The sequence below is a fragment of the Anomalospiza imberbis genome, chromosome 6, assembly GCF_031753505.1.
Source record: "Anomalospiza imberbis isolate Cuckoo-Finch-1a 21T00152 chromosome 6, ASM3175350v1, whole genome shotgun sequence".
In the NCBI taxonomy this organism is placed as follows: domain Eukaryota; kingdom Metazoa; phylum Chordata; class Aves; order Passeriformes; family Viduidae; genus Anomalospiza; species Anomalospiza imberbis.
The window spans coordinates 17,711,803-17,723,260 of record NC_089686.1 but is presented as its reverse complement, the minus strand read 5'-3'; the positions used below and the strand labels follow the sequence as shown (position 1 = coordinate 17,723,260).

General features: G+C 37.8%; 1 protein-coding gene across 5 annotated transcripts in view; it reads right to left on the bottom strand.

Annotated features, from left to right (window-relative positions):
• Positions 1-1,861: 1,861 nt before the first annotated feature.
• Positions 1,862-11,458, bottom strand: part of EML5 (EMAP like 5) — a 96,436-nt gene continuing 86,839 nt past the window's right edge. For all 5 annotated transcript variants that reach the window (XM_068192661.1, XM_068192656.1, XM_068192658.1 and 2 more), the window contains 8 exons: positions 10,455-10,569; positions 9,785-9,973; positions 9,415-9,587; positions 7,995-8,157; positions 6,998-7,101; positions 5,196-5,349; positions 4,260-4,360; positions 1,862-3,937 (listed from right to left, as the gene is read on the bottom strand). In XM_068192661.1, the coding sequence (XP_068048762.1) occupies positions 3,901-3,937; positions 4,260-4,360; positions 5,196-5,349; positions 6,998-7,101; positions 7,995-8,157; positions 9,415-9,587; positions 9,785-9,973; positions 10,455-10,569 (1,036 nt within the window). In that variant the 3' untranslated portion in view covers positions 1,862-3,900. The remainder of the gene's footprint in view (positions 3,938-4,259; positions 4,361-5,195; positions 5,350-6,997; positions 7,102-7,994; positions 8,158-9,414; positions 9,588-9,784; positions 9,974-10,454; positions 10,570-11,458) is intronic.

Below are 11,458 nucleotides of genomic sequence, written 5' to 3'. Positions count from 1 at the left end.
TCTCTTGGCAAACCAGCAGCTCAGAGAGTGGGGCTTAGGTGCTTCAGGCAGCAGCTGAGGGAACTGGATCGTGGTTTTAAACTAAGCCACTCCTGAATGCTATCAAAGTCCTGCTCTTGGTACTGAAGTCCTTTATTTCGGTCTTGTTTTAGACGGAGGGGAGGTCTCACCTGCTAGACCTGCTTTCTGATGGCACAAGCCCAGGTTAGCATTAACCTGACTGGTAGAAAGTTCAGTTATGCTGAAATGAATCTTGCTAACACTGAAACCCTGACACAGACCAAAGTCAGAAGTTGCTGTCAGTGTGTGCTTTCCCTCAGCTGTCACGAAGTGATAAAATAGCCTTAATTTTCTGAAATCCTATCCTTTAGTCTCACACCATTTCTTGCTTTCTCTAGCAAAATATATGCTGACTGCATTCTTGAGATTAAAAAAAAAATTCAAGTCTAAATTATTCTACATATTTGGCTAATTTTCTCTCTCTGACCTAATTCCCAACTGTGTTCCTCAGTTCCTACACTATGGCAACTTTCAGTTCTAAATGTGTTTATTTTTTATATTTCCTTGCTCCTAGGAGCTGAATTTTCTTTATTATCTAAGTATGCTTCTTAGCTTTCAAGGGCATATTTATTTTATTAAGTGAAATTTTATTTTATTTTTACTCAGTTCTCCAGTTAATTTCTTTTACTACCAAAAGTGTTGCTGACTAACAATCCCAAAGATGTATGTTTGCTGCTAACCAAAAAGACAAGCTACAGTAAAAAAATCATCCACTCTAAGGGATTAAATGATACGAAGACCTTTTGCCTCCCCTTCGCTGGTACAGAAGAGGTTTTCTCCAGCTTCAGGCAAAGCCCTCCTGCTCTCTGTTCTCTCCCATGCTTCCAGATGAAAGGCTGTCACTAGTCCCTCCACTTTCCAGCTTCTTCCCTGACCTATCCTACAGGCTTCTGTCCTCCTCTTACTTCTCTGTGGAGCATCCAGCCTTGAGCTCCCACTGCCTATCAGAACAGGCAGCCTGTTCCCATGTACACATACTTCAAGCATGGGTGGCAACAATTAGCAAGTTACTACAGTAGCATTTAATGTAAACAGCAAATGAGGCACAGTAGCAAGCACCATCACAGACAAAAAGACCAAAAACACCATAAAGCTGTCAGCTTGGACCATGCTGACAGCCAGCTCTTCCCTTCAGCAGAGAATCACAGCTACGTTATGCTCCAAACAGCGAGAGAGGCTCTGCTCACTCTTCTCAGCATTTGTGGTCATTCCCAGCTGGCTGCCCCCATTTTTACCTGGCAAACCACAGAGCAGTTTCACCAGGGAAAACACTGGCTACCAATACAGGCTGTAGGAGGAGGAACAATGCTGGCAGTTTAGTTTTTAAAGAGCTCCTCAGCTTCCAGCACCCATCCCAGCCTTTTACAGTAGCAGTGAGGTTTGGAAGACAGTGAGAAGCAGGCAGACCCAGAGGCTGCAGCCCTCAGCCTGGTCCCTCCCACCCCTTTTTGCTCATCCTTCAGCTCTGGTGTGGCCTTTGGGATTCCTCAAGGGAAAAGCACCAATGGACAAATTATCAGTGGAGAGGCACAGCATTCATGAAGGGCAGAGGGGGAGGGAGGAGAAGAGGATCAGTGACAAGGATCCAAGGAACAAAGCCTCTTGATCCACATACCTCCTTCACTGGGTGAAGGCTTACAGAAGAGCTCGCAGAGCCTATGATTTTGTAGGGAAAACTCAGAGACAGAAAAATATGGACTTTGATCTGGCAGTCTGAGTAGGACAGACTATGAGTGAGCTCTTAAAAGTCATCCATCTTGATCCAATGAAAGGCAACTGTAAAATAGAGGCAGGACAAATCTTACTTCAAGTCCGAAAGTCCTGCACAGATGTATTTAATAAGGGATAGAATCACAGCCATAAAAGAGCACACTGCAAACCATTTCTCTGGTAAAGAGAAGATATAAACACCAGAGACTAATTTTCATGTACAACAGACAGACAGGAAACAAGGTTATGAGATACATCAGGTCTAATCATAATTCTCATATGCAATTCACCTAAACTCAAAAACATTACTGCCAAAATTTCCCTGTACACTCATGACCAAATCCTCAGAGTTTTTGCTCCTGTAGAATAGCAGCTGCATGACTGGCAAGACTTTGCCAAGAACCATCCTGCTGAGAAACCTGATAAGTGCTTAGTTCATCAACTTCTTTAAAATAAATATTCATTATAGATTGATATATAAAATATATTACCTAAGACAGTTGGGTAACTAGCTTTGTATAACACATAACAAGGAGAGCACAAAAGTTTGGTTCTGTAACTTTTCTCCTCATTCTCTCCTACCTGCAAGCCCTCCCATTCCTTCTGTAACCAACACACACACAAGATCATTACAAGAAGAGATGAGGTTTATCTCTTTTTCATCTGGCATAAGAAAATGCAAGAGATGAAAAATACCAAAGCCTCTTGATTGACCTAAACAAGTGCCACTGTCAAAGCAAGGCTGGCTTACACAGAAAGAGAGCTTTCTGTTCACAGCAGAATGCCACAATGACAGCAGTGCTGATAATCACTGATTTTTGATCCCTGCTATATTGCATGAAAATAAACTGTATGTAATGCTTCTCTATGGCATGATTTAGACAAACATCTGATGAAACCTTCCTCACTTGAACCCAAAACACAGCTTTGTTCAGGATTTTATTATCACTGAAATGTTTTTCCAACTTAGAATCTCAGTTATGTTGCAGGATAGAATAAATGCTCGAGGTGACAACAGGTCCATTCAAAGAAGCAGATGATTGGACATCTTTTACAGTCAGAAGAGAAATCTGAATAGAGACATCTCCCAGCTAGTCCTAACTCTATTAAAAAGTTCAAATGTATAAAATATAATGCTTAGAAAGTTCTCTCTGAATCTCCCCTATGATGCTGAGAAAATAAAATCAATTCATATTGCTCTGAAATTCTATTTTGCCACTGCTGACATCCCAAACTTTATCAACAAGAAGACTACAAAATCCTCACCCTGGTCCTCATTTCCAGCAGAGAGGCTCACAGCTCAGTCAAGTAACACAGCAATAATCTCTCTTCCACTGAGAATACTTTTATTCACAAGGCAAAAATTGGAGTTAGACTTGTAGGTAGTGGGCAAGGCACTCGCAAAGTGAGCAAATCTATTTTTGCTCATAGAACTAATTTAATGTTTAAGTGCAACAAAAACACTAAATTAGCCATGAAGATCATGCATATCCAAAGGCTTTCACCAGACATGACTGTGACCCAGGCCTCTAAATACAGAGATATTCCAGTCATAAGGAACCAACTCTATTATTTTCTGCTTCATCAGATATGATGTTTCCTTTTGACCAGCCATAGAAATATAATTTCTATTATAATAATTAAACATTTATTAAAATACTATATATTTAAGAGTTAATATATGGTCTCTCTCAGTAATAAAATATGGAATACTCTTCTTATCTATGCTATTTAGATCTCAAAACTTAAAGGAAAAACTTTCATGCTGAAAATAGATCAATGTACAGCACTAGGTCAGAAATAGCATCTCTTGATTAAAACCCCAAGAACTTGCTGTGAAACTGTACATTGATTAACAATTCACTTTTTCCTTTCATCCACATATTTTGTTTTCAACATCTGGCAGTGAGTGGAATACAAACCCAGATTATCTGACACTGAAGCAAAACTAGCAGCCTCAGTGTGTCCATCCTTCTGGCAGACTCCAGGTCCTGTCCTTCAGAGACATTCCTCTGTGTCTTGGGTCATTTCTTACACATGCAGGGCACAGTAGAATGTCACATTGCAATCCTGGGTGTTTCATGCCTGGTACTTCATGCAGTTTCCTCTTTGCAAGTCTCCATGTCTCTCTCAATGGGGCATATGCACACACTTCCAAACAAATAAGCTGCGTTTTCAAAAATATATTAAATATGAGATATAGAAGACTACAGTGTTGTTAAAAGAAATAGCTAACACAGCCAAAAGGAATTCCCACTGAAAGTATGATGTTCTGAATATTCATGTGAGCAATTTAACTTAGTAAATATTAGCTGTTCACATTAACATTGGGGATATTCATTTTGCCACAAATATGTTTTTCTCTATGTACGAACAGGAAAGCAAGCGCATGGATAAGAGGCTGAAGGCTGAGATTGAGCTTTACATTGCTGTGGACTGTCCATGTGCAGAGGTGTGCAGATTCTGGCAGTAAAGGCAAGAACACCTACCTGCAGTCGTCCCCTCCAGCACTGACCACGTATCTGTCTCCACTTGTGAATCGAATATTAGTTAAGTGGGCAGAGTGACCTAAAAATCGTTTGTGTTTTGCCTGAAAAAAACCCAAACAACAACAACAGAATGAGAGAGTCTAAATATTCTGTACCCTCCTAAATTAAAAAAGGCGTGCATGTTTTTATCTACCTTTTTATTACATCACATATTTATAATGTTCAAAAGTTATATAGGTTATCAAATGTGAAAGATCTCCTGAAGCAGAACTACTATTCAGCTGCAATGCAGATAAAATTGTCAGCCAATAAGAGAGCATTTGCAAATTGGAAAGAATGCTCAAGCTAGTGCAATAATATTAAATACATCTTGTCACATGACTAACTTCCAAGTTTTACATAAAATTCCTGACACTTAAAAAGAATTATTTTCATTGCAATTGTGTGAGCAGTTTACCCTGTGCAGTCTCAAATCCTGAAAATTAACAGTGAAAACAAATTAAAAAAACATTATAAATTAAAATTATAAAAAACAGTGGAACAATTTTACAGTGTTAGTGAAAAATCTGTAAACTCTTCATCCATGGAGAAACACAGATGGGACTAAAATCACCAGCTATCTTCCTCATCTGTCAAATGGATCAGATATGTGGAAATTACTAAGGGCTTTGAGATTTTTCATAAGGCAGGCACTATGCTAAAGCAGCCTGGCAGACAATATCAACACCTACAAGGGATTATAGCAAGAGCTCCCGCACAAACTAGTAGGGAAACTCGAATGTGGAGCATGTGATGACACTATGGAGCTAAGGAGGTATTAAAAAGCTACCAATTTAGAGAAGAAAATATTTCCATCATATGTCTTCTAGAGAAACAAGACAAGATCCTAATATCAACAGTACTTCTTGTTGTAACCATGCAAAAACAAGTTCTTACAAATTTTTCAGGACATGGAAAGTCAAACAGTTTGACCATGCCAAAATCATCGCCTGTTACGAGATTGATTCCCGAGTGAGAGACACAAGCACAGTTCACATCAGCTTTTTCAGCATGCCTGGACCAGATCCCAATTACTTCATCCCCAAGAACACTGAAACAGAAGACCAAGAAATTCTTTTGAAAACCATTGCAAAAACCAGAGTCAGGTAATAGAAAGCAGATCTCATATTCTAACTGGTTCTATAAAAATGCAATGTTTACATTTTATTTTCACACATGCACACCTTTTATAGCTTTTATTCTGTAATTAATTTTTGAATAATTCCATTACTGCCCCTGAAACTGATTCAGTGATATAATTCCCAAAATAATTTGGCCCACAGCAATGTGAGAGAACCAGAGGTGAAATGATAGTACTATTATTGTCCAGTAAGGCATTTGCAAAAAAAAAAAAAAAAAAGAAAGGACAATTAGAAATAGAACACCATAGCATAAGACTTAGATGAATAACCTTCAGCTTTTGGAAAATTAAATATTTTATATTCTCTGTTGCATATTACTATGTTCCGTTGATTCTGTAGTGTTTTCATATCAATGTAAAGAAAAGTTTATCTGAGTCCAATGAAGATTCTTCATTATAATCAGAGAGAGAAAAATTGCCCTGCCCTGAAAACATAATAATTTTAAGAGTCCAGAAAACTTCCTTTGCAAAGCCTTGTAAAACGGCTTTTACTCAGCTCTGCTTACAAGGTATATGCATACTTCCAGGACCGCACAGAAACAAGAAATTTATCATTTGTTAATAAGTGAATGATTTAGAATTTTTCTGTGCGTCTTTCCCCCAGTTCAGGGCACAGTACACTACATGCAAAAAAGCCTGATTTACATCAGATATACTGAATTGGATCAGGAAATACCAGTTTCTTGGGTTTGTCTCAAAAAGGTGACAAAAACTGATAACCCAAACAAAAATCAGAAATCTAGCAAAATGAGCCTTGCAGAGCCCTCTAAAAGCTCACAGTTTTAGTTGTGTATTGCAGGAAATAGTCAGGACTCTTATTGTTCAAAGTGGTTCAAATGTGGAAAACTTTCAAGTATTTATTCTTAGTTTTTGTCTGAGGGTGATAATTAGAGGACAATAATTCAAAGCAGGCAACAGAGACTGAAAAAAGGCACAGAAAGCCAGATTTTCATAGAATAGAAAATAAATTATTTAACTGCAAAATAAAAATGAAATATGGTATTTTATTGCATGTAATATCTTGAAAGAAATATAGTAACTTTAAAGTATTTAAAAGTACTTTTGTATGCCTTCTAATATGCAAATGTTAATAACAACTTATGCAGATACCATTAGTGTGGTACTGTAAATAAAGCTGAATTACCCTAGTCCTGTATTGTCTTTTCATGTTTCGATCTGTTTTAATTGGCCCTATACTCTCATCACTGTTTTGAAAAAAGAGTGCACTGTTCCAGATAATTTGCAGAGTGCAATGAAACAAATACTAAGGCTGCTAGAGTTGTATAGAAGGACCTAGAGACACCCAGTGAGTACAAGGACACGTGAGAGATGGGTTTCTCTCAGATTCCTCAGGGGTCAAACAGCCCCTGTGTACTGAGGGAACCTGCTCCACTGTAGTGCCTTTTGCTGCGCTGCATTTAGGGGAGCTGCCGCCAGAGCAGATGGGTGTGTGAACAGAAAATATCTAACTGAAGGGATTAAATAGGCTTTCAAATAGTAGGTGCTTCTCCTGGAAGTTCCAGGTGTTTTAATAGGTGTAAATATATGAATCATTTACCTTGTCCAAGTAGCCCATGTTATTCTGTCAATCACAGCCTGGTCCACAAGCTGCTTTCCTGAAGGCACTTCATACACTTGCCTTTTGTAAGACCCCGTAGAGACCTTTGAGGTGACCACAGAGAATTTACAATACATTAATTTGTTTCAAAAGATGAAAATATAATTCCAGAGGGCTTAGAAAAGCATTTTGGTGACAGTTACGTTTTACTCCATAAAGTAACAACTATCAAGAAAACTTAGTCAATGAGCTGAAAATTCTCAAAAATCTATACAAGCATAAAACAACAGTGAGAAAGCATAAGAAATCTTAACATTTAAATGCTTATTAGTAAAAAATAACTGAAACTACTCACATTCTGCACGTATGTGTAAGTGTGTCAGTATATACAAATAAGGCAAAATAAATTCCTATCTTTAGAACTGACACAAAGGTGTTCCTCTTGGGCTGTAAATATTGATTTGATAATGAGAGAAGCTTATTTCTCCTTTCAGATGCAAATAAAATATAGAAAGCATATTGTATTTACTTTATTTTTATTTTAAGAAACATCTTAAGCCCTCCTGTAGTTGGAAGTTGCAACACCATGATTTTGGTGCTGCTCCACAAAGCCTAGCACCAAAAAGACATGCAATGCCATCATGTTGGTCAGAGAGACAAAGAATTTATAGATCCCCAGGCCCTGCAGAATGACAGACTGTACTCCTTTCTCTTTTAAGATAGACCATCAGCATCAGAGGTAAAAAGGCAGGGAGACACATCACAGGAGATTTGAAATCTGTCTCTCATTTCTTTGCTTGTTTTCTGTATTTGATCTCCAGGAAAACTATTCAAAACTAAAGACATCCACTTACCATTACAACAAAGTCAGTCTAATGACAACAACATACTCCAACCTTAGCTACAAAACTTAGAAGTTGTCAAAGGAGAATACTTGCAGAGTATGTGTCATGAGTATGTTTTCCATTCAGTACCTTGAACAATTAATGACTGATACCTGGAGATAAGAGCTATCAGCAGAGAAGTCCATCTGGATGACAAAACTTGGGATATCCTTGCAATAGCTGATTCGATTGAGTGTGGGACCCAAAGTCAGATCATAAAAATCCACTGCATTCTCACTGGAACCAACTGCTAGGTAACGAGAATCTGGGCTAAACCTGAACAGATAAAAGGGTTTAATGAACACAGGTTGGCACTTACAACAGATTATAATATTTGAGAAGTACAGAAATCTGCATTTCAGTTATCTGCTATCCAGAACAGAAGGGAGGCAGAGTATTCAGTCTGCTAAGCAAAATAACTTTTGAAATTAAATTTTCAGGGAATGCATATCCAGAAGAAGGTGGCAATAATTTTGGTACAGATTACACATATAAGTGAACTGGTAACATCTCTTGAATAACTCTGTTCATTATCTGATTTCATGACCCCTCACGATCTAACAAACTGTGACATTCCCCTGATGACACTGACTCCCTTAGGCTATACTTACAAGGTTAAAAACTGGAAAATTGAAGTTCTCTAACTGAAAAAAAGCCAGAACTTCTAGATGAAATGTACTGAATAAAATAGATGTAAATCAAACCTGCTGTTTCCCCAATGTATCTTTGCACACTGGTTTCTTTCTTCCAGTTTTCCTTTCTAGTCTTGAAACTCAGTAGCTTCCTGTGCTGAACAAATCCCTCACGGCCAATTCTGTGTTACTGGGGAAGTTTCTTGATATCTATTCCCTCTGAAACATACCCTGGGACAGCTTTCCAACTTCAGCAACCCCCTAACTCCTAGCAGAACTCTCCTGCAAGGTCTCACTTTGCTTATATTTCTCTTCCATCACACTTTGTTCTCCAAAACTTTCCTTAGCTGATTACAACTAATTTATCTCACAGTCTGTTCCTCCACTCAGGAAACAGAAGCAAAATTTTACTTCTAACTCCTGTCAAACAAACACAAAGAGCAAACTGACAGACAAGCATTTCCATTATCTCTCACAATCCAGTCTTCATCTCTAAGTGTCTGATCTCATTTTACCTCCTACAAGTCCCTTCCCTGGAGCGTGTGGAGCACAACCTCACCCTCGGTGTCACTGGCAAACCTGCTGAGGGCACTCCATCCCACTGTCCCTGCTGCCACCAAGATGTCCAACAGCGCCCACCCACCCCTGGGGAACACTACTCCTCACTGGGGTCCACACCCCCAGTTGTTTTGACTGATGTTATCTCTTATCTCCATATAGCTCCTCTTTCTTTTTATTCCTGGTATCAGTGTAATCACACAAATTCCACAATTCACTCATTGATTCCAGCTCTCTGAAATATCATTGCAATGTTCCTCAGAACACAGAGTTGTATTTTAAAACAACCAAATAATGGAGGTTTCTAGAATACTACTATAGACCAGGAATAATATTTTCTGACCTGATATCTTGAATTGCTGATCTTCTGTCCCTTTTTTTCCCCCAAATTTTTAGAGAGGTGACAAGCAGGATAATAAATTCTCCATTTTTCATGCCAATAGCTACCATATCACCTTCTGGGCTGTAACAAACAGTACGAGCTGCATGTCCTAAGCTGACTTTGTTCAGCATCTTCTGTGAAGAAATAAAACCCCAGAATAGTAACTGTTACTATTTGTCCATTTTTTAAAAGCATCTTATGCTAATAGCTTGTTAACATGCTAACAGCATTACATGGATTATTTTCAGAATACAATAAAACACAAGTTTCAAGTCTGCAACACCATCACAAGTCTGTTTTTCCCCCTAAACAAGTATTCTCTAACACCTACCTTTTCAGCAATATCCCAAAGTCTTACTGTGCCATCTTCTGCAGCAGAAAGGAAAAAGTCTCTGGATGGATGCGTTGCTAGGCCCCAGATGGGTCCATCCATATGACCATTAATTAGAATGTTACATGCAGCATTTTTCTCTCCAACTTCAATTATTTCAGCATTTCTTGTCCCAACAAGAATTTTGCCCTTAAACAATAGTGAAAGATTTCTGATAAAATACATTAACCTCTCATGATGAACAGTAATTAAAATATCATCTAGAACTATAGTTCTGTCAAGAAAGTTTGCTGAAGTCAAATTATTAAATAATCAAAGAAAATTTATTTTTTAAACTCCTCTGAGATATTAAAGTACAAAGCTCTGTAGCTATCATGATGCTGGCTGAGTTACTGCTTGTCATTTGATATTTGATATCAAAGTGTGAAAAAAAAATAGAAAATAAATCCTTAATTAGTCTTCAATTAAAATATATATGGAATATTATCCTAAGAAAGACAGACCTCACAAACTAGGTGTTTTTCTGCCACAATATCAGTTGCAGATGCCTTCTGGCTTAGCCTTTAATTTCAAATACTAGCTAGAAGAGAAAGCAGAACTAATTTATCTGATATTCAGAAATCAACCACAAATTATAAGCTTTCTTTTACAGTCAGGCAGCTTTGTTTACCTTGCCTCTACAAACAGAGCGAACACAGTCTGTCATTTGTCCTGTCTCTAGTCTGAAGGCACGACATCGTTTCAGCTCCTGGTCCCATAGCTTAACTGCTCCTCCTTCCTTTGAGCTACGAAGACAACAGGAAGAACCATGAGTATATGAGCTGCCACAAAAAGGACAATTAATGGATGAAGGAACTACATTATTTAATGTACTGTACTGCAAATGAGGCATTTTAATATGTTTTAAATTGCTAAAGATTCGGTTTGCACGAACAGTTGATGTTAACACACTGAGCCGCCCAGCTCACCAAGACAAACTGATTCCAAGTCCTCACTGTTCCACTTTACAGAACAAGCTGAAAGATGGGTACTGCTAGCTTAGTCTGAATGAGTAGCTCTGAGGGAATCTGTCTAGTCAGAAGAACAGTTATGCATGCAAACACCCATCTTAGTAATCAGACAGGCAGAGATTTTCAAATTATAGTTGAGAGAAACAGAAAAGGTATGTATTTTATTTCTGTGAAATAAATGACAGAATATTTTCACTTCTGTGAAAATGTCACTATTTTCACTGCTGTAAAATAAATTACACAGATACAGCACAAAAACCACACAACTAATAGGTATTAATTATGCAAACATTAAGTATTTCCCTCCCACTTGCAAAAAATGCCTCAGTATTTCAGTACAGAACACATTGAAATAAAATACAGTTTCTAAAAAGAAGATAATGTTTATTGAAACAGTGATAAATGTGGCATCTCTAGTTGAGCTAGGACATGTCTTATCTATCTTCAATCTTCCCTAACAGAAACAAAAATACAATGTTCCACAATATCGAGCTGCTTGTGTTACAGATTTGATTACTGAATAATTTTACTAAGAACTTCAGAATGTTTAATCACAATTACTGATTTGTACTATTATTATTATTAAAAGAACTTTAATGAATTCTAAATTGATACTCCTTGCAATAGTATATTCTTTGCTTCCCACTAGCAGTGTTTTGACATA